The sequence below is a fragment of the Pongo pygmaeus genome, chromosome 1 (genome assembly GCF_028885625.2).
Source record: "Pongo pygmaeus isolate AG05252 chromosome 1, NHGRI_mPonPyg2-v2.0_pri, whole genome shotgun sequence".
Taxonomy (NCBI): Eukaryota; Metazoa; Chordata; class Mammalia; order Primates; family Hominidae; genus Pongo; species Pongo pygmaeus.
The window spans coordinates 4,638,082-4,661,618 of record NC_072373.2 but is presented as its reverse complement, the minus strand read 5'-3'; the positions used below and the strand labels follow the sequence as shown (position 1 = coordinate 4,661,618).

At 39.7% G+C, this 23,537-nt stretch overlaps 1 protein-coding gene across 1 annotated transcript in view; it reads right to left on the bottom strand.

Moving 5' to 3' along the window:
- Positions 1-21,133, bottom strand: part of ADSS2 (adenylosuccinate synthase 2) — a 43,254-nt gene extending 22,121 nt beyond the window's left edge. The window contains exons 1-4 of the mRNA XM_054478849.2: positions 20,672-21,133; positions 7,069-7,171; positions 6,223-6,291; positions 1,953-2,003 (exon numbers count right to left, since the gene is read on the bottom strand). Coding sequence (XP_054334824.1) covers positions 1,953-2,003; positions 6,223-6,291; positions 7,069-7,171; positions 20,672-20,854 — 406 coding nt within the window. The 5' untranslated portion in view covers positions 20,855-21,133. The remainder of the gene's footprint in view (positions 1-1,952; positions 2,004-6,222; positions 6,292-7,068; positions 7,172-20,671) is intronic.
- Between the last annotated feature and the right edge of the window lie 2,404 nt (positions 21,134-23,537).

The following is a 23,537-nucleotide window of genomic DNA, read 5'->3' as shown; positions in this document are numbered from 1 at the left end:
TTGGAAAGTTCTGAAGATAAGCAGTGGTTTTTATCATCTAATGCGGCACCTTGCTTTATCCACAACAGGAACAATGGATACCAAAAAGCTACACATAAAATCATGAAGGTAAAGAAGATAAAGATGCCTATTGGTAACAGAATAAATAAAGCTAATGAGTAGTAAGTGTAAGCAAACAAAAATGCTACAAAAGTACTTCACAAAAACATATTTTTCCTTATATACCTAGGAGACTGCCAGTAAGAAAGAATATTAGTAGAGCCGGATGCAGTGGCTCACGCCTGTAATCCCAGCACTTTGGGCGGCCAAGGTGGGCAGGTCACCGGAGGTCAGGAGTTCAAGACCAGCCTGACCAACAGGTGAAACCCTGTCTCCACTAAAAATACAAAAATTAGCTGGGCATGGTGGCACACCTGTAATCCCAGCTACTCAAGAGGCTGAGGCAGAAGAATCACTTGAACCCGGGAGGCAGAAGTTGCAGTGAGCTGAGATCACCCCACTGCACTCCAGCCTGGGTGACAAAGTGAGACTCTGTCTAAAAAAAAGAATATTAGTAACACTCTATTGCTTCCTATATTATAGAACAATAGTGATATATAAGTTTAAAATTCAAGTTCTAAGATAAGCCAACAAACAAAATATAAATATTTTTAAAATCAGAAGCTTAAAATGGGCAAGAAAAATGACAACCTCCTTCTTCTGAAAACCAAAACAAAACCCTTTTGTCCTTATCCAAATTGCATGTTATCATTTGGGACTGCAAAGCTTCTTTGTTTCCTTTGTTTTCTGTCTTAGTTATGCATCTATGCCATTAATTATTCTGGAAATAAAAAAGGTGTCTTTTAAATAAAAGTTTTACTGATAGTAAGTATAATCAGGTGAAATATAAACTACTCACAAGCTTACTTTATGTTAAATACAGAAGTATTCCACATTTTATCCAGTTACACTAACAAACAGCTATCAAAGTCTTTGTATTCAAGGATAACCAGTCTACTAGTAGACAACATAGAGCACAACAAATATTAACATAAACCTGTTTTTCAGTAAAAACAAAAAATTGTTCTTTTCAGACTTTACAGATTAAGAAGCCTGTGGCAAACAATGTAATGAAGCGGCCAGTTTCATATAAAAACTGTATGTTAATCCAATAGAGTTTACTTCAAATAAGTTATTTTATTGGGTTACTAAGATTATACATAGGATTCAAGTCTGTGGCTGTTATCCGGAGGGACCGTTATTTGATTTCTGTGCTTGGCTGAGAAATACTGTAAGTATCTTGATGAGGCTGCCTTTTAAATAGAGGCCAGTATTAAAGCTAGAGCAGCTACTGCCACAGGACACATGCATATTTAAATACAATTTAAGAGTGCAGATCAATCACAGAGAAGTTTCCTACGTGGTTTTTACTTATTTCTTTTCTGGTTATTGTCTCTTAAATCATGTCACTGCTAATTAACAATTCCATTGGTTCTGAAAGAGAAAAATAACAGAGAAGAAAATCCCAAATTTATTGGTAGTGGTTGAAATTTAGGTTAGTCTGAACAAAATCTGAATCACTTAAAAAGCAATAACTATTACATTTTAGGCACAAAGAGTCACTCTATCTGCAAAACGGTACACTTATTTTTAAAAGAATATTACGTGTACAAATAAATGTTCTTTGCATTTTGATGTGGCTTATTTTTAAATAGAATTAGAGATGTCTTATGAAATACTGCTTGTATTATAAATTTGCTTAGCTAACCTTTTTTTCAAACAGGTAAATTTCAGCCTAGACTTCGCTAAAAAAGAAAAAAAATTAATGAGTCTTTTTTGTATTTAGAACTCAATTACTACAATCCATCCTATTTACGCTAAATAAAAATAAAAGACAAAATTAGTTACTACTTTCATATGATAAATTTCTAATAAAAAGATAGTTAAAAATAAATGCAATATATCCACCTTACCAATATGAGCTCTGTCAGATATAATAAGCCTTTTTTCCCAGCCTTCTAGTCCTAGAGAGAAAGGGGAAAAAGATATATTTAATTGAATATTTTGTATAGCAGTTTTAAAATCTTAATATCTTTTTTTTTTTTGAGACAGTCTCGCTCTGTCACCCAGGCTGGAGTGCAGTGGTGTGATCTCGGCTCACTGCAAGCTCCACCTCCCAGGTTCACTGCCATTCTCCTGCCTCAGCCTCCCAAGTAGTTGGGACTACAGGCACCCGCCACCACACCTGGCTAATTTTTTTTTTGTATTTTTAGTAGAGACTGGGTTTCACCATGTTAGCCAGGATGGTCTCGATCTCCTGACCTCATGATCCGCTCGCCTCAGCCTAAGATCTTAATTTCTTTAGAAATATGTCTAGGGCAGGCGTGGTGGCTAACGCCTGTAATCCCAACACTGTGAGAGGCCAAGGCAGGTGGATCACTTGAGGCCAGGGGTTCGAGACCAGCCTGGGAAACATGGTAAAACCCTGTCTCTACTAAAAATATGAAATTAGCTGGGCGTGGTGGTGGGTGCATCTAATCCCAGCTACTCAGGTAGCTGTGGCACGAGAATCACTTGAACCCAGGAGGCAGAGGTTGCAGTGAGCCAAGACTGTGTCACTACACTCCAGTGTAGATGGTGGAGTGAGATGCTGTCTCACAAAAAAGGAAATACAATCTCTAAAAGTGTTTTTTACTGAAGCAATCAAGTTTGTGTCTTTTCCTCTGTATAGGAAACATCATGTCTAACAGGAGTTTTCTCACGTCATTCATTCCATACATAAATTCACTCACACGCTATCTTTCCAAATGTCTTGCTCTAAAAGCTCCAAATTCAAACCAGTCACATCCACATACAATACTTCTAGCAATCCAAAAGGCAAATGGTAGAAAAACATCACGCTGGGGAGGTTAGGTACCTGGCAGGGAGAAATTTGCTAGGGGAGGTTAGGTACCTAGCAGGGAGAAATTTGACAGAAGGGAGTTAATTTTAGGAATGGCATCCTTTCCCAAAAGATAGTTATAACAAATATGGGCTGGGTGCGGTAGCTTACGCCTGTAATCCCAGCACTTTGGGAGGCCAAGACGGGCGGATCACCTGAGGTCAGGAGATCGAGACCATCCTGACCAACATGGTGAAACCCCGTCTCTACTAAAAATACAAAAATTAGCTGGGTACGTGGTGGCGGGCGCCTGTAATCTCAGCTACTCGGGAGGCTGAGGCAGGAGAATCACTTGAACCCGGGAGACAGAGACTGCAGTGAGCCGAGACTGTGCCACTGCACTCCAGCCTGGCAACAGAGCAAGACTCCATCTTTTAAAAAAAAAAAAAAAAAGTAAAGAAAATAAACTTTTTCACTAATTCTTCTAAAGTACTACTGTCAATTACTATACTTACTACAGTAAATTGTGAGATATATCTGTCTCCCCATTTAACTGTGGGAGACCTAGAGGAGGGGCTGTGAGCTTTCATAGCACAGGGCCTGTTATCCAGTAAGTGGTTTTACAAGTTATTTTTGGCTGAGAGCAGTGGCCTATCATCCTAGCACTTTGGGTGGCCAGGACAGGAGGACTGCTTGAGGCCTGGAGTTGGAGACCAGCCTGGCTGACACAGAAAGACCCCATCTCTACAAAGAAAAAAAACAAAAATTAAAAAACCTAGCCAGGCATGGTGGCATGTGCCTACGGTCCCAGCTACTTGGGAGGCCAAAGCAGGAGGACTGCTTGAGCCCAGGAGTTAGGGGCTCACTACTGTGTTCACGCCACTGCACTCCAGCATAGACGACAGAGCAAGACTGTGTCTCCAAAAAAAAAGACGCTTGAATGAACAAATGAATCCAAATCGACATTTTTCTTTAAAGACAATATTAAAGACAAATTGCTAAGCTGCAAACATTTCAAAACTAATCTTTAACAACGAAAAATTTGTTTTTACCTGCAGATTTATTTTTAAAATATATTCCTTATAGATTAAGGAGGAGAACCTCCTCGGTAATGTGCTAAAAGGTAAACCTGGAATATTAAGCCTCCCCCTCTACGGTTGTTTTGACATACAAACATGTATTCTAAAGTTAGTTTAGGAGATATAATAAAGAAAATAGGACCAAGAAATTCAGTACAGTAGATAAAGAGCAGGGTTCGATAGGCTAGAAGGAAAAAGGGAGTAGGACAAACTTATTAAAGGAGATGAGAGCAGAGAGCAGCATCAATATAAAAATCACAGACTAGGTCACAGGTAAAAATGCAGAAAGGAGAAAAGAGATGGTAGCAAAGACAGGGTTCTGTAAAATCACATTTAGTGGTTAAGAACACTTGAGGACAGATTGCTACTTTTAAACCTGAACAGGGTGGGGCGCGGTGGCTCACAACTGTAATCCCAGCACTTTGAGAGGCCGAGGCAGGCGGATCATGAAGTCAGTTCGAGACCATCCTGGCTAACATGGTGAAACCCCTTCTCTACTAAAAATACAAAAAATTAGCTGGGCATGGTGGCACGTGCCTATAGTCCCAGCTACTCGGAAAGCTGAGGCAGGAGAATCACTTGGACCCAGGAAGCAGAAGTTGCAGTGAGCTGAGATCATGCCACTGCACTGCACTGTAGCCTGGGTGACAGAGAGAGACTCCGTCTCCAAAAAAAAAATAAATAAATAAAAATAAAAAACCTGAACATACTATAACAGTGATTGAGTGTTTTAAATGTGAGCTAATTCAAGGGGAAACTAACTATACTAATGATTTTCCTCAATTATGTATTACAGGTTGAGTCTCCTTTATTCCAAATACCAGAATATTTCAGATTTCAGATTTTTTTTGGACTTTGGAATATCTGCATATAAATAATGAGATCTCTGGGGGGTGGGGCTCAAATATATACATGAAATTCATTTATGTTTCATATACACCTTATACACATCAATTGAGGCAATTTTATACAATATTTTAAATAATTTTGTGCATGAAACGAAGCTTGTTTCCTCCTCCTCCTCCTTCTCTTCCTCCATCCTCCTCCGCCTCCTCTACCTCCATCCTCCTCTTCCTCCTCCTTCCTCCTCTTCCTCTACCTCCATCCTTCTCTTCCTCCTCCATCCTCCTCTTCCTCCTCCATCTGTGGTTGTTTACCAACACCAACATTCTTGACTCTGAATTTATATGCTACTGATAAGTAATCATTTCCTTACACTTATTCACACACAAGTACTTAACAGTAAAAAATATGACATACCACCAATACAGTGGAAAAAATGTGTTCAGGGTAACTAAGCAGTACAGCAGCAGCACCAGAGTATCTGTATCAGCTGGCAAACAGCAGCAACAACAAAGCAGGCTTCCAGTCTCCATCTGTATTCTATATTTCATTTATTACCACAGTTGGCACATCCAGCTAGTACACATGCCACTTTATTGCCCTCTGTGGGCACGCTTGTGTGGGGAAATCTGGGCGTGCATGGAAAAGATATATGAAAGCTGAAAGGGGAGAAGGCCTTTTTCCCCTGGAAACACTGAATAAACTGTGTGCCTATGTTTGGACTGTGACTCGTTGCATGAGGTCGGGTATGGAACTTTCCACTTGTGGTGTCATGTCTGTGTTCAAAAAGTTTCAGATTTTGGGAGCATTTTGGATTTCAGATTTTCGTATTACAGATGTTTAACCTGGATTTGCATTATCAAATTCCCCTCACACCCTAATGAGATGGCCAAGGTTAATGTAAACACGTCTCTGAAAACCCAAGAGATCAGGAAAGGCAAGAATCCAGGACTATTTATTTTAAGAAGGTGGGCATGGATATACTGTATAAAAGCAGCATTTACTTCATTTAGAAGGAGGGACCTAAACAATTCCCCTTACATCTGTGTAGCATGGGGAAAAAAAAAATTCCCTTTTATCCCTGAGTTGTAGCAACGAAAGGAGAGCTCCAGATCCTCTAGAAAACAAGACTGACAGTGTGCAAACTCAGGAATTTCCTAGTTTTGCCACCCACATATTGTAATTCTAGCTACCTTAAGATAAAGTTTGCAGATGACCAATGTGTAAAAAAATCAGGACTTAATACAATGACATAAGATGTTGGTCTTCTGTTTAAAACACTATTTATAATGAATAAAACTTAAAAACTGACATTAAAAATTTGTCTATAGTAGCCCGAAATTTTAAAGTATAAGACAGACATGTTGTTTGTCTGGCATAAGATCCTAATAAAACTTTACAAAGAACAACTGGTTACCAAGTAGACTCATTCTTTCATACCTTTTCCTTTTTGAACATTTTTCTCTGCTTCTTCAAACAATCCAGGTAGATGAATTACCACACCATTTCCTAAAGGAAAACCAACAAATCCCAACCGTAAACATCTATAATTATAACTCAGACATATGTAACTTAAAGGACATTCTGATTTACCAGGGTGTTACCACAGAAACGATTCCAAGTTTTACATAGGAGTATAATTTAAATACATAATGGAACATAATATAGTGAACATAAAACGCTAGAATTATACTCAATAAAGTTGAAAATTTCTTGGAAACAAAGTGAAATATGTTTTTGAAGGAAACTAATTATGTAATTTTAAGCAAACGGAACATGGTCACAGTACACGCTAAATCAGTATCTTTCAAGTTGGGGAATCACACCCTACTAGTGGTCACAAATCAAGTTAGTAGGTTGTGATAAGGATTTTTAAAAATTAAAAGGAGAGTAGAAAAGATCAGATTGCATCATTTGTTGTAAGGGTTCAAAATAAATTCATGAACCTCTCGTATTTCTTACTATGAGTCATGGTTGAAAGTATTTGGGGAAAAAAAGTATTTGGAAAACTGATTGAATGACCTAACACTTCTTTACAGAATTAAGATTGTCAGTGAGCAAAGATGAATGCAAAGTAATCATTCCAAAAAGTATTACTGTTAAAAGACCTTACAGTGACAAATAGCCAAAGTCATGTATATTCCAGAAGGTATCAAGGTCAAAATTAATAAGAGATCAATGAACCATCTGGTCAGTGAGAGATGAAATCAATTTTGACGATAAAAAATAAATGCCATTATCAACTGGTGGGGGGGAATCTCCATGCAGTTCAGTTTATATACTTACCAATGAATGCAGTGACATTTGGATTAATTATTCCACTGGGTAAGAGATGAAAATCATATTCCACAGAATCCACAACAACTGTATGGCCAGCATTATTTCCTCCCTAAAATATAAGATAGGGGAAAATTGAGCCTGATGATAAATATGACAAATAACCTATCTCCCTCCAAAGTGAATTAATGACTTCCTGCCAAAAGGTCAACTAAAGACAGCCCAAATATTTGCCACCTCTACCGATTTGTAAAAGGCTTTAAAATAGTTTGGCTGTCTCCTTTCCCCACTGTAGTACACTTGAGTGATTATCCTGAAAGAATATGGAAATTGGGGAATTCAGGTTTCTGAAAGACAGAAAATCATATTCCTTCTTAAAAGAGGGAAAAAAAGTGAAAAAAATACATAGAGCAATTAGTCTGTCTTTGGCTATGGAGGATTATGGCAATCTAACCATGATATTCCATTTACACACACAAAAAAAATCTCTTAAGATAGAAAAGAGTAATCTATCCAGTTACCCTAACTTGATGTAAATATTCATATAATTCCCATCGTCCTAAGAGTGTGTCAAGCAACTCTGTGACCTGAAATTTGTATTCTTACATGGACTTAACAAGAATCTCTCCCAAATATTGGTTATCCTTGGCCTCTAATTTATAAACTAGTCTTGTAGGTTTGGTTAGTGACAGATCCCTAGAACCTGCTCATCTCCGGATAAAGTAATATCCTTGGTCAAGGAACTGCTAACACTGAGAATCATACTATAAACCCATGATGAAATTTCCATTCTATGAAGCTTATGCAGAAATAACAAAATGGAAAAAGTCAAATTACAAAAATTAGGTACAAAGGAGACTAAATATTAAGTAACCAGATAACTTTTCTAATTTATAAGTTTAAAAAACATGGAAGAAAACATAAGTTTTCACACTTATGTCAGCTGATTACATATATGTTTAAACTTCTATAAAATATTAACACACTTTTAAAAGTATACTCGGGATGTATATGCAACAAATAAAAACTTTAACAACATCCTTCTATAACATTAAAAAATACCAATCAAAACTATATTGCCTGAGAATGACTAGGCTGATCACGAGGCTATTTTTTTTTTCATTTTTAATTTTTGTTGCTACGTAGTACTACATATATTTATGTGGTGCATGAGATATTTTGATACAAGCATATAAGTAATAATTATATCCAGGTAAATATGGTATTCATCACCTCAAGCATTTATCCTTTCAGTGTGTTACAATCTAATTATACTCTGAGTTAAAAACGTATAATAAATTACTGTTGACGCAGTCCCCTGTTGTGCTGTCAAATACTAGATTTTTATCTAACTATATTTATATACCCATTAACCATCTCCCCACCCCACATCCCACTCTTACCACTACCTTTCCCAGCCTTTGGTAACCATCCTTCTACTCTCTATCTCCATGAGTTCCATTGTTTTAATTTTTAGCTCCCACAAATAAGTGAGAACATGTGAAGTTTGTCTTTCTGTGCTTGGCTTACTTCACGTAACATAATGACCTCCAGTTCCAACCACGTTGTTGCAAATGACAGGATTTCATTCTTTTCTTGGCTGAATAGTACTCCACTTTGTTTATGTGCCACATTTTCCTTATCTGCCTGGGTAACGCTGCTAATTATTCAAGGCTCATGGGCTTTTTAGCTAGTAGGTAATGAATCCTGCCAGAACTGGGTCCTTCCCTTCAATGTAGCAACTTCCCTTCTGGCCCAGGGTATGTCTAGAAATTTGTCCTGGAACTAGGGCCCGTGATGGGGAACTCAGGACTCCACCCAGTGCCCTGTCCCTACTGTGGCTGGCATCCAGACTGCAAGACCAAATCCTCCTGACTCTTCCCTCTCCTCTCCTCAAGTGGAGGGAAGGAGCCTCTCCTGGAGCTGCATGCTGTGCTGCCTGCGGTTGGGGGAAGAGGAGCACAAGCACTCCCTTGGCTCCCTTGGCTGATGTCTCACTAGGTCACATGCCCCCCAAGTCCACTGGCTCCAAGTCCAGCACAACACCAGGACTTGCCCAAGAACTGTAGTCTTTGTGGCCCAGACTATCTTCCAAATTTATTTAGGACCCCAGAGCACTTTAGCCCGTGCTGGCTAGGCTTGCCGGAACTCAGGTTCTCAACGCTAGGATGGGCAATTCCCCTCTGGCTAGGGCTGATCTAAATGCTCCCTCTGTGGGCACTGGCTGAGTTCTGCCCAGTGTTGCTTTCTATTGTGACAAGGGCAGTACTGAGTTCCTACGATCACTGCATTCTCCTGCCTCTAAGCACACAGATTCTCTCTCAGCACCCCATGGTTGCTGGGGGTGGGGAAGGGGTGGTATCAGCAATTCAAGACTGTCTTTCCTACCCTCTTCCATGTCTCTTTCAGTGATAGGAAGTTAAAACCAGGTACTGTGATTGCTCACTTGATATTTGGTTTTTATGAAGGTGCTTTTTTGTGTGGATAGTTATTAAATCTGGTGTTTCTGTGGGAGAACAATTGGTAAAGGGTTCCGTCTGACCATCTTGCCCCATTCTGCCCGATTCACAAGGTTATTTTTAACAAATTGAATGTTACAACTTTTACCAAATCATCACCAATTATGAGGTCACAAAAATGCTAGAAAAATAGGCCCTGCTAAAAATCTTCAAAAAGCAAATACCTACTTACATGGTGTTTTGCACTGTATAAAGCAAAGAACTCTTTGAAGACTAATATATGGCATATATTTAAAAAAAAAACTTGGCAGTGTTGGGCTAAAATCTGTAAGACACACTTTGGAAAGCCACAGGCAGATGGAAACAGGGATGATGGGCAACACCTTCAAGTGATACCAAAAAGGGAACACAGGCATTATTTTTTACTATTTATTTTTTAATAGGAAATTCCTGCATATGATACAGACATCAAATGGCACAGAAATACGCACAGTAAAATGTGAAGGCTTTCTCATACCCTTGCTGTAAGACAACCAGTTAGCACAAGTTTTTGGTGTCCTTACTGAGGTGATTTATGCATATAAAACATATATACTGTTTTATTTTACATATACAATGGTAGCAAACTATATACATGTGGGCAGCTTGCGTACTTCCACAACCTTGCAAACAGAATCATCTCATTCTTTTAATAGTTGTATTTTATCCTTTTGTATACGTATACATATATCATAACTTATTATACTGGTCCCATAATGAGAGGCACTCAGATTGTTTCCAATCTTTTGCTATTATAAACAACCTTGCAATAAACTTCCTGGTATATATTATTACTTCACACTTGTGTAATTTTATCATCAATTCTGATAGAATCCTAGGACATATATTATACACCAAAAGAACATTATTTATCTTAACTTAGTCTTTTTTTTTTTTTTTAGACAGAGTCTTGCTCTGTTGCCCAGGCTGGAGTGCAGTGGCGCGAACTCGGCTCACTGCAAACTCCGCCTCCCGGGTTCATGCCATTCTCCTGCCTCAGCCCCCCGAGCAGCTGGGACTACAGGCGCCCGCCACCACGCACGGCTAATTTTTTGTATTTTTAGTAGAGACGGGGTTTCACCATGTTAGCCAGGATGGTCTCGATCTCCTGGCCTTGTGATCCGCCCGCCTCAGCCTCCCAAAGTGCTGGGATGACAGGCGTGAACCACCCGCCCGGCCAACTTAGTCTTTTAAAAATAACTCACAGGATAATTCTTACCTGTATTTCAGTTCCTCTTGTTACAAATTACTAAGTTTAATAAATTTTTACTAAATTGTTATAAAGTATTTGGTAATTTTGAGACAACAAATAAGGTATTATTATCAAAGCCAAACCAGGTTATTTTTTAGAGATGGGGGTCTCACTATAGCCCAAGCAGGCCTTGAATTCCTGGGCTCAAGCGATCCTCCTGTCTCAGCCTCCTGAGTCCCTGAGACCGCATGTGCATGCCACCCTGCCCAGCTACAACCAGTTTATTTTTTTAAAACCAGTTTTTAGGCTGGGCGCGGTGGCTCATGCCTGTCATCCCAGCACTTTGGGAGGCCGAGGCAGGTAGATCACAAGGTCAGGAGACTGAGACCATCCTGGCTAACATGATGAAACCCCGTCTCTACTAAAAATACAAAAAATTAGCCAGGCGTGGTGGCGCTCGCCTGTAGTCCCAGCTACTCGGGAGGCTGAGGCAGGAGAATGGCGTGAACCCAGGAGGCGGAGCTTGCAGTGAGCCGAGATCGCGCCACTGCACTCCAGCCTGGGCGACAGAACAAGATTCTGTCTCAAAAAAAAAAAAAAAAAAAAAAAAAGTTTAAAAAAATTCATCATTTGCTCAAGGTTAAAAATAAACTACTCTAATTTTTGGAGTAGACCCTTAAAGTAGGTCTCCTAATTTACACAAAATTACTTTTATAGATATACCAATATAATCATTTGATGAATTATTATTTGACAATTATTACTGGTAGTGAATGACAATGTTCTTATTGTGTAACAAAAGCTTACTCTCTTAGCTAATATTTTACCAAGACAGACAGTAATGATGGAATTAATCGTAATAAAGAGATGATGGTTGCCCTACACACACACACACACACACAATTTTTTAGGCAGATGGTTGTGATGGATGACTTTAGGGGGAAAAATTGGCTTTACTCCCTAAGTTTGTCCAAGTTTATAGGTAGCTCAGGCTGAAAAGTTCAGCAGTAAAAGACTTAAAGTCACACGGTGATATAAAGTTTGCTCATTCAAATATTAGTTATTGAAAAATATCAACATTTTTCAATAACCAGTATTACATTGATTATTATATGGTTTAAATATCATTTAAATTGTTTCAGTATGGAAATATGGTTAAATATACCCAGAAACACCCGAGATTATCCTACGTGGGATTTAGGGGAAAATATCTAAGTGGTTATTTATATTTGGTCACTAGTGCTCTGTGGGACAGTTGGGGCATAACTTTTAATCTTGAAACGCACACTACGCAGAAGAGCCTTGAGGTGAACTGAGAAGGAGCTGCTCATAAGGAGTTTCTTGATGAGGTAATCTATATATGAGACAAGTTTTAGTATACTGTATTTTATAAAATGCAACAGATAAAGAAATTTGAAGTGCCTATTTGGATGCTAACCTAAAATATTCAGATTATGTAAATATGCAAAATTCACCTTGGGAGCTCAGACAATTGTTCTCAAACAGAGATCATACTGGTTCAAGGACAGGTCACGTATTAGCAGACAGCAAAACAAAGAATTTCAAATATGAGTACCATAACCAAAAACAGTTTCAAATACGAGCACCCCCTCAGTCTCCCACCTACATATTATAAGGGCAGATGGAGCTGCTCCTACATGGGCCCATGGGCAACTTTGTGTAGTATGTGCCAGGATGAGCAACAGCAAGGATGTGTTTGATTCATTATGTTTCATGATTCTCCCAAGTAGCACTGGGGAGGCCAGATAGTACCAAACAAATGATGGGAGATATTTTGTTGTTGTTGTTCTACTTCTAACGGAAACATACAATTTCCTTCTCAATCCAAATTTTCCACAAACCAAACTTGGTAAGTTATCTCCCACAAATGTATTAGTCTTATAATCACATTAACAGTTACACTAACTACCTCCTGCTTCTTTGCCAAACTCCCATAACACTTATGATCCCGGTCACTCTTGTAGCATTTAACAAATACTTTTCATTATCATAGCTTTATATTCTATATTACTTAACAAAGAAATAGAATATGTTCAATTAATAATTATATAAACAAAAGTGCTGTGGAATCTCAACGTTGTTTCTGGATCAATTATATCCAACAGGGAAAACATTTAGTAATAAATCTCAGATATAATTTTTTGAACTTTTTTTTTCCTAGAAATAAGTCATATTTCTGAGTTGGTAAAATGCTTTTCTGAACATACATTTTTGGTATCTGGCACAGTTAACCAAATGTCTGTCCATTTTTGTGTAGCCTTTATACAGTACAGATTTCACTGACATCATCCTTGCATCTGAATATTAAAATCATTTGACATTGTTCTTTTCAGTCCTCACAACACCCCTATGAAGTAGGTGGTACTGACTCCATTCCACAGATGGGGAGGCCTAGGCACGGAAAGGTTTAGTGGCTCCTCACAAGCCACGTGGCAGGGAGGTGGAGTGGCAGAGTGGCGGAGCAGCTCTCCAGCCACGTGCTGACACCGCCTTCACATTCACACTTCCATCAGTGCCACAACACTGCATGGCAGGTTTTCATGTTGAGGCCAATTTTTAAGCCATTTTAATTCTGAAATACACCCCCCACCAAAACCCCAAGAAACGAAAAACATGCTTGAGTCCACAAGTAGCTACATGGCAGGTTTCTTTGAAGAAAAGCATAAGCTTATAATGCCTTATATGATGTTCTTCTTATATTAAATACCAAGAATAAATGCATGTTAATTTTTATTAAGGTGAACAATATATGAAAGAAAATTCAATTGCAGTCACAAAACATCCCCTAATATAGTATATATTTTACCAATTTTGACTGTTATTCTTACATTAAGATGAAATACAAAGAAAATATTAAATAAGCTTCTTAATTACCAGGAAAAAATGTATCTCATCACAGAGCTATGAAATAAACTGGAACATCATGATAGAAACAAAAAGCAGGACTAAAATTTTATGTTCTCAAAGCTGAAAAGCAAAGTTTCTGATGTATGCTTTTAGTTTTTACAATCAATACATTATTTTAATTAAGGTTAAAATAATAAAAAACCAATTTAACTCTATTTTTTCTTCCAGAAAAGCACTACAGGTCAATAGCATACTAGACTTTTGGAAAACAATTTATAAATAAGAACAATCCAGAACAAATGCTTCCTCATACCTTATTTTCCTATATAAAATTAACTCCAGGTTAGTTACAGCTTTTGTATGCTCAGTCCCCCTCCTTTTCCCTTACTTTGCAAATCATAGGAATCATCCTCCCAGCCACAGTGAATTGATCCAGGCAGGGAAACATGTTCTAACCTGAGCCAGTCAGCTCCTCTCCCTTGAGAATCTGAATTTGAGTACTGAGAAGGAAAGCAATAGCAGTCTGAGATGCCTGTCACCTACAGGAAGCGTCCTAAAGAAAAAGGCTGCCAGTTCTTGCTGCTGAGATTCCAGGAGCAGCCTTCATCTCAGGCCACCATCTTGCTCTTCCTTTAAACAAATCCCCATTTTGCTTGAGATAGTCTCTTTCCATTGCTTGCAAACAAAGAACACAAATGATTCACAAAAAAAACTTATTATAACATAGTATATACACACCTTGCTGAATTTACATCTTGTACTGGCGAAATAGAATATTAAAATGATTAATTGCTAGATATGAATAACATTTTATGCTGTTAAGGACAATAGTTTAAAGCATTACTGCAGGATAGAGGAATGACATAATAGTATTTAGTTATTCTGTAACTGTTCTCAGTTTTTTCATGCATTCCTTTTCTTCCTAATTTGATGTTAAGTTTAAGGAAGTCGGAAGACAAGTGTTTTGAATTTTCTTTCCATGACTCCTCAGAACCAGAGGCTGTCAAATCCAATTATAGAATAAAATTTTGGATCAGGAAATGCTAATATGTGTAAGCTTCTAGCTAAGAAGCTCCAAAGGTCCAGAGGAGGTTAAAAAAAAAAAAGTTTGGAAAGGAATTAAATGATATTAGTCTACAAAAGTGACTCTTGATTCTTAACTTGGTTTTGCTACTGGGCCTTCTCCTTCCCCAAATCACTCCTTCCTTCGCTCCCCCAAGTGCATTCCTGCTGTGGTAGAGAGATGAAGGCAGTGAATGATCCTCAGTGCTGTAAACCTGAAACAATGGTCTCTTTTCCAGAATACAGGCCCAAGCGTCAAGGGCTAACAATTTCATGCACAAAACCCAGAGGCATTTTTCAGGCTAGTTAGGCCTCTGTGTCTTATCTTTGTCCTTTTGCTTTGAATACATGAACAACATACTGTAATCACAGAGCTCAAAATGAACATCAGGAAGTCAGTGACCACTATGGATTACAGTGAGAGCAGCAATGTCTCAGATCCCATGCTCCTGAACTATTTCAGCAACCAAAAAAGGGTTGCTATTTTTTTTGTCTAATCTTCAAGCTTCTTAAGAGCCTAAAAATCTTTGGAGTCAATGCTTATTATCTATGCTGCTTTCAGGGTAAAGATTGTAAGATCTGTGTCTCCTCCTTTCCAGATGAAACATGTTACCATTCACCAAAACTAAAGCACTTATCAATCCACAGCAATAAAGTAGTTATAAATGATGATTGTTCTTTCATGAAAGCATTCACATTACTGCAATTAGCTTATGATTCCAAAGTAGAGCAGGTTAAGTTACTACCAGCAAGTTGATCAAATTTAACTATGCAGCAGTAACCAGACACACTAGACAGCAAGAGAAAAAAATATACAGGGTATCTGAATTTCTTTCTAGCAAAGATATCCCAGCTCAGTTATCCATTAAAGGTTTAAAGGTATCCACTTTACTTTGCATGATTATAGTTACCTTCCAGTTTCATACACACATAAATGTCACAAATGATGAAAACCTCAGATACCTTATATTTTAGACCTAACATTACTATTATGAAATAATTTCTCACAATGAAAGTGGAAAGGGGCCTTGCCTGAGAGAATCTTAGGTTCCTAATTAAGAAGCTTTAGACTCTGGGTACCAAATTCTAATATTCTCTCACACTCACCAAACCAGGGTCATAGATGAGAGCACAAGACATCCAACCAAAAATGTATAAACCAATGATATCACACAGCTCTTTGTAAATGTTTGATAAAAATTCACCTAATTACATTCATGAAAATGTTTTCTTAAAAACACACTGAAATTAAACTACAGATTTCAAGTCAAAGTTTTCTCACTAATAAAACCGTTCCTTTAAAAAAGATGTTAAAACTTAATAGAGACAAAAATCTCATTTTTAGAAATTTTATGGAGCCTCTTTTTAAAAAAGAATTTTATTATATGAATCAAATATCAATTTTGGTTCAATGTAAAGAACTATCCCATCTCAGAGCCAGAGTAGCCACAGGAACTCCCCTTCATTTATTGTTCTTTTCATTGCTTTCAGCAGGCAATACTGAATGTTGATGTTTCTGTTGATAAAAGTATTACAATAGTCACCAATTTTAATTTATCAATATGTAGCTCATCCACACTAATCTTTGGTGTCAACATCTGACACAGTCCCTGAGAGATAAGATAGCTGGATTCGTATCCAGTTACAGCAAGAAAGCTATTAAGTAAATATCAATTTATTGGTTCATTCTAGATTTGCTCTAGGCAACAGTTTTTCTTAGAGATACTTGTAAATATCCAACAAACCCATCCATTCCCACCAAAGTTAAAGAAACAGAATAATTTTGATCAGACATCACTGAGATGGTCTCATACACATTTAAAAACTCATGCCTCAAAAGTAGAGCTGACAGGATACTATGTTTACTAACTGCAATAGGACATCCTCATTGACCAAACATTGAGATTTACTGTCCTCAGCGGGGAAAAACTAGTTACTAGAACCCTACATGGCATTCAATCGAAATATGTTGAGGAGATACATGAAAAAGATATAAATATCAGTTACCTATTTTCTCCTAAAAACAAGAGATAACATTTTAATATAAACAAAGACTTTGAATGGCACAATGTAAAAAATTCCAGCTGAAAAACTAAATAACAAATGTTAATCCAAGGAATGCTAGGAATTCCACCTTAAATGTATGCCACTAGTCAATTAAATTGTCCAGAGAGATGTTAAAACAATTACAAGAAAGGGTTACTATTACTTATTTCAAATAAATTTCCAGGGGTGATCTTGCCACCCAGAATACATTGGTTGAGTATTTCCCTTCTGCTTCACATAGTATTAGGTGCTACAGAATAAAAAAAGGAAGAAGTCTCCCTTTTGAGAAAATTTACATTCTAGTAGAGAAAGCACAGTAACCAAACAGAACAAGATTTAACCAAGTATAGTATAACAGATGTTGGTAAATACTTATATACTAGGGAAATGCTATAAATGATATAAAAAGAATCAGAAAATGGAAATAGCAATTGTTATAAACCTGGAAGAATGGCTTACCTTAAATGCTAATTACCTACTATCCTTAAAATTATGGGAAGTAATCTGGCAGATCATTTTAGCTGTACAAGGTCAAGGCATTAAATAATACTAACGTTATTTTCTTTTAAATTATCTTTCACCTTTTCTATTTCAAGGAGAAAGTTTCAGTTTGCTGCTGGTATGTCTTTTATGCTTCTTTAACACTGACTAATAGTAGTTTCAGATCTTGAGCAGATACTTGTATCTAGCTAGAAAATAGTAATATTTTTTCAGTATGTTTATTTGTATAGCAAGCTTTTATAAACATATATCAAGTGATGGGGTGTGCTTTCCCTTATAACTAACTTTAGTATTTTCTCTTTTTATTGACTTTAAAGCCTTGGAGAGAAAACACAAGGAATACTGCTATAGCCTTTCCTGATCACAGAAAACTTCATGTGTGTCATTATAACCAAGACCACCAAAGTTACTTTCCTCAAGAACAATAAATAAGCCTTTGCTTAAAGCCTGGTATAAACTACTATAGTTAAGAAGTTTCTGTAGCTTCTACTCAGCAAAATAAAGAAAACAAAGCACAGTATTTTACTTTGAGAGAATTGGAGAAAAAACAGTATTAGGCTTCCTTTTGTGATGCCAGAAAGGGACTTTCTTGGTCCCATACTTTAACCCCTTGAGAAACTTATTAGACTAGTACCTTTCTCCATCCCGACCTTCTCAACACTTTTGCTTACACAGCAGTTGTCTCCCAGATTGTGAGCTCCTTGTGGGCACAATCCCTGCCTTTTTCAGATTTTTGACTCCCAGGCTAAGTGATCCCCTGCAGATACTCAATGTTTACTAGATGAATGACCTGTACCCAGGGTTGGGCCTCTATTTAATTCTTCTCTCTTCTTCTTAAAATAAATACTGATTTAAAATTAAGGCATCAGTAGTGGTTGCCCTTTGATGCAAGTCCTACATATTTATGGATCTGGGGAACCTACCAAGTTATAAATAACTCCCCATAAATCCTGAATCTGAACACCACAAGCCTTAAGCGCTGTAAAAGTGAAAATGCCACTAGGTTTGCATCTATTGTTTCCAAAAAGGCATTTTATATATTAAAATTTATCATTAAATGCAATGCCAGTTTTTCTTTTTAAAACTGTATTTTATGTTGGGAGAAAGTCCTTATGATTCTACTGGTGAAATATGGATACATTATGTGTACATCACTTCTGGAGAAACAGTGCTGAATAAAATTTGAACTCATGACATCAATATGGCAGAATATATTAAACTCTAACAAAGGACATATTTTCACTAACACACAAAACTTGAGACATCAAACAAGGCAATCCAAGCTCACAACGTCTTACTGTTGATTTTTTCCAGCTCTCTATACACACTCAGTAAGAACTTCAACATTCCAATTTTATAACCTAGGGAAATTTCATTAAGCAGATGCCAGGTTACTAGGGCTAACCAAATAATACAAAGTTACCAAGGTAAATCACAAAAGAGATAATGCTGAAATCTTATTCATTACTCATTTATTTTTTGCTAACAAGACTAATAAAGAATCCTAATGATACACTCTTAAAAGGCACTAGAAGAACATAATGGTTCTATAAGGAAGGTAGTTAAGTGAAAAATACACAGGTGAGGGAAGTCTGCCTAACAAGGCCCCTCATTTGTTTCTCCACCATCTTCAGCTAACATTTTAAAGCCAAACTTAGTTCCTTCTCAATCACTTCTCTAGCCTTTCCAAGGGCATCAAATCAGGTTGGTTTATGACTTCAAGACTACTTTCTCGGTAACATTAGTAACACCTTTTCCAAGCTACAAACTACTTCTAATATTTCTCCATAGAATAGTAAAATTGAGGATCCTTTAGAATAAATACCATAATGGTTGTGTTCTCCAAAACTTCTTACAACCCATAGTGTAGCTCAACCTGAGCTATTTCCATATTAACGAGATGTCAAGATGTCAGTGAAGGAGACACACGGGCCTCAGCCTCTCTCCCCTTCCAGACAGCAAGAAAGTTCGGTATTCGGATACGTGTTCCCCACAGCATGACCAGATCTGAATGTAAGACAAAAGGTAGGTAAAGGCTGGATTTCTGGAGTATTTCCTAAGAAAGTGCGGGGCAGGAATTTAATGGCAACACCCTGCAGATTGCTAAGGTACAAAGTGTGTTGCCAGAGGGGTGGAGAAATAATAGGGTGGAAGGGAAGGAGGGAGAGGTGGTAGTGACGGTTTCCTAAGAGGCAATTAGTGCAACAGCTATTTCAGAATGGGCAGGGTGGATTTCTAAATGAAAACAAAACAAAACGAAACAAGGTAAATCAGAGAATATTTGCAGTATTTGCATTTAGCTTTTTAATATACCTGTGATTTCATTGTTTCTGCATGCTCAAAACGGTATTCAAGGGGGCCTATAACTTACTAGAACATGTACAGCATGGCACCATTATATCATGCCATGTATGTTCAAAAACAAATATTCTTGCAACCTAAACAGATAGCAGTTAACTTCAAATATTACATTAGGGCTTTGTTTTGAACGTGGTTATTGCTCATCTACTTAGAATTTTGAAACTGGAGAGAGTTATCTGAGAGGCTTTACAAAGGCAACGACAAATAGGAAGAAAGCTTACACTGAAAACCACGTGTCTCCCGTTAGAAGTACATTACCACCTCGTTTTCCGAAAGTTCACTTTCGATGTCACCTGAACAATGCAAATACTTATTTCTAAATACTCAATTTGACATCCATGTATTTACTTCCCTCACTTTTTCTGAACAGAGAAGGGATTCCTTCCTCTGGGACCAACTAGTAAAAGTAATTTCTCCTTAACTTTAATGTATGGAGCACACAGTAAAAACAAAAACAAAAACAAGAAACTCAGGGCCCTGAAACAACAGTCCAAAGCCCAGAGGTGGGTGGGTTTGGATGTCAACAAAGTGGACCAGAGGAAGCAAAGCGCTGCAAGCCACGGTCCTGCAGACGGGGGATCGGTGAGTCTGATTTCAGGACGTTTGGAAACAATCCACTCCCATTCCGCCGCCCTGGGCGGGGTGGGGGGGCGGTGATGGGGGGGTTCTGCCGTCGCGCCGGGTCTCCGCCCGCAGTCGGAAGAGTTGGGAGCAGGCCTCGGGCGGTAGCTCCTCAAACTCGGACCGCATCCCACCTCCACCCTGGCCTCAGGCCCGGGGCTGAGCACCACTCCCCAGACGCAAAACTGCAACTCCCAGGCATCGCGCATCTCTCAACGGCTCCCCGCCAGCCCACCTTTTCCTCCAGGGCCACCCCAAGTTTCACCCGACGCTCCAGGTCAGGGGTCCCCGACCTCCCTCCATTTCTCCACGTAGCCGCAGCTCAGGACAGGAGGAGAGAGCCTCAAGGTGACACCTCATTTTGGCCAGTGGATCCGGGTTCTGGGTCCGAGTTCCTGGGCACCAGAAGCCAGGCAGCCCGAGCTCCCGGGCCCGGCTTCCCATGAGAGGCCCGTCGCCTCACCTGGCAGCGGCACACGATGTCGGCGTCCTGCGCCAGCAGATCCACCACCTTCCCTTTGCCTTCGTCGCCCCACTGCGCACCGAGCACCACCGTCACCCGGTTTCCTCCGGGCCGCGCCCTGGCGCGGCCGCAATCGCCGTTGGGCAGGGAGGATGCCGCCGGGTAGGTCTCGGCGAACGCCATGGCTCCAGTGACGCGAGGAGAGCCCGAAGGAGAGGCGGCCGGCGAGGAGTGAGCGAACTGAACTGCTCTGCGGCCGCCAGCCACATGCAGAGGAAGAAGGAGCCAGAGGCCGGCCCCGCCCCCGCCCCGCCGGGCCGCCACCCTCCAGCCAGTCCCCGCCCCGCTCTCCGCCACAGCCCGCTCAAGGGGGTACCATGACTGCCCCGCGCAGGCCGGCCTCGGCAGCACCGCCCGCAGGAAGAGGCCCTGGTGGCGGCAACGGCCGCCACCCCGGACCGAGGCCACGCCCCTTCCGCGGCCTGGCGCGCCACGCCTGTGCGAACCTCGCGAGCGGAAAAGGTCAGGGGCGGGGCTTCGAGAGCGCTTCTCCTTCAGCACCCCGCCTACCCGCTCTACCTCTCGCTTTCAAACTGGAGAGGCGCGGAAGCGCGTGTGGAGCGTCGGACTACAACTCCCAGCATGCAACGCTCTGGGCTGCGGCGGTGTATTCTGGGGCCACTGTGTCTGCCATCTGCAGGTTTGTCTGGATTTGTCTTTATTAAGGAATGAATGTGTACAAAATACAAACTGTGGAATTTCGCAGTACAAACAGCATAAAATCGGAACGTGTAAGTGTAGAATTGGAAATTAAGAGTCTGGAAGTAACAGAGATGGGGACAGGGATCAAAAAAGACAAAATTCAAAAGTAAGTCAATAAGATAAAGGACATGAGACCTGAAATCAATAGATTAAGTAAAGTCCTAACCCTCATTTTACACAGTAGTAACAAAGGCTCAGAGAGGAGGAGTGTATTACCCATGTCGCATATAGTATATATATGCAGATGCCGTCATGCACTTCTTTTTTTTTAATCCCCACAACCATATAAGGTAGGTGATCCTCTATTATCCTTATTTTACAGGATTTAAAAGCTGGGTAACTTGCCCTAGTGAGGCTTGAATTGGTACGTCGATCATCTGAGTCCAGAGCCCATGTCCTTCCTGTAGATTCCACTGTCTGTTAAAGTTGTAACTAGATTCTGGTGTATACCTACTGTTCATCTAATGCCCTTTCGACTCCAACACAAATTAACTATGATGTTTAATTCTGATAAAAGGTGCTTCGAAAAAAAGTGGGAATGGAATCACATTATATGTACCGTCTCCCAAATCGCCTGTACATACTGTATGTTCACTAATGGTCCCTAGAGCGCACTTTAGTATTTTATTTCTAGTCAACGAGTTAAGTCAGGAACACTGAGAACCTGCTATTAACTAACTAAGTGTCCTGGGCACTGATAACATGGGAGAAATAAAGATACAATTCAGCCCTCAAGGATTCAAATTATTTGGTCTATTGATTAGTAAACAATTATAATACTATGTGATAATTGTTGTCTATCTTGGCCTTATTACAAGATCACAAACATTTTGGAAACAAGAATGCCATCTATTTCTTTCTAGTCAAATGCCCGAGGTAGTGCTGGGCAGATAATAGATACTGAATAAGCACACGTTACTAGTCATTTCCATTCAATTTTTTAAAATCATTTATGGGAGACTGATTTGAGTAATAATAAAACTCTGGTTTCCTGCACAGCCAGCTCTACATGAATTACTCTTTCTCTATTGCCATTTGCCTGTCTTGATGAATTGGGTCTGTCTAGGCAGTGGACAAGGTGAACCCCTTGGGCGGTTACCAATTTGGGGGCTTGTCTGGGATTGCCTTTGCGGCTACCTGCTCGTAGTTCAGTGGCCCCCCTCCAGCGATGGATCCAGAAGCCTGCCCAAGCGGCCACCCAGTTCTCTTGGACTGGGGGCTGACTCTGGTACTCTCTCTACTGGCAGGGTGCTGCCAACCCAGTGTGCATGGATTTCATTGCAATGGAGAAATAGCCCTGGGGAGACGTCCCTTAACTGTAACCCTATCACAGGGTGTCTGTCTGTAGCCCCATTGCAGGGCGGGGTGTCTGGATTGGTGAGTATCCTAGGTGCTGCCAACGCCTCCTTTCTCCCAACTGGTTCTGTAGCCCTATGGTGAGGTGTCCGTAGCCCCATTGCAGGGTGTCTGTTCGGCTCCTGGGGGGTCTCATTTGGCTCTTTCTAACTAGTAGGAAGAGTCTAGGTTTGGGAGACTTCTCCTCAATCAGGAAGATTTCAAGGAGGTTTCTCAGGAGAATAGGAGGATAGTTTGGAAGGGATACTTCTGCAGTTCTTGGTTAGGGATCTGATTGGGAAGGCCTTCTGTCCTCTCATCTTTGTGTGTGTTTGTATATGTGGGAGGGATCTCAGAAGAGGTTGCTGATGGAAGTCCAGCAGACCTAACTCAGAACCCTCCTTATTTGTCTGGTCACATTTGATGAGCCCTAGAGAAGGCTCAACAGGCCTGTCTCGGGGTGACTATCTGCTCTTTGTCTTGCCCAGAGACCCCATTGTGAATTACCCCATTGCAAATTAAGAATCTTGTCTATGTTTCCATAAAACAGTAAAGGGTGATTTTCTCTTGTAAAGTGGCTTGAACCCCACAGCTATAGCACAAGCAAGCAGGGTCATCAAAAGCCACTCCATTCTTCTAGAAACTGCAGAGAGAGGGAACCCGGAAATCTGGTATGCCGGCAAAAAGGGTATAAAATTCTTACCGCACCGGTTTGTGGTCTCTCTCTCTCTTTCTCAGTAAATAGTAAACTGTTTGCCTTCTCTGCAAG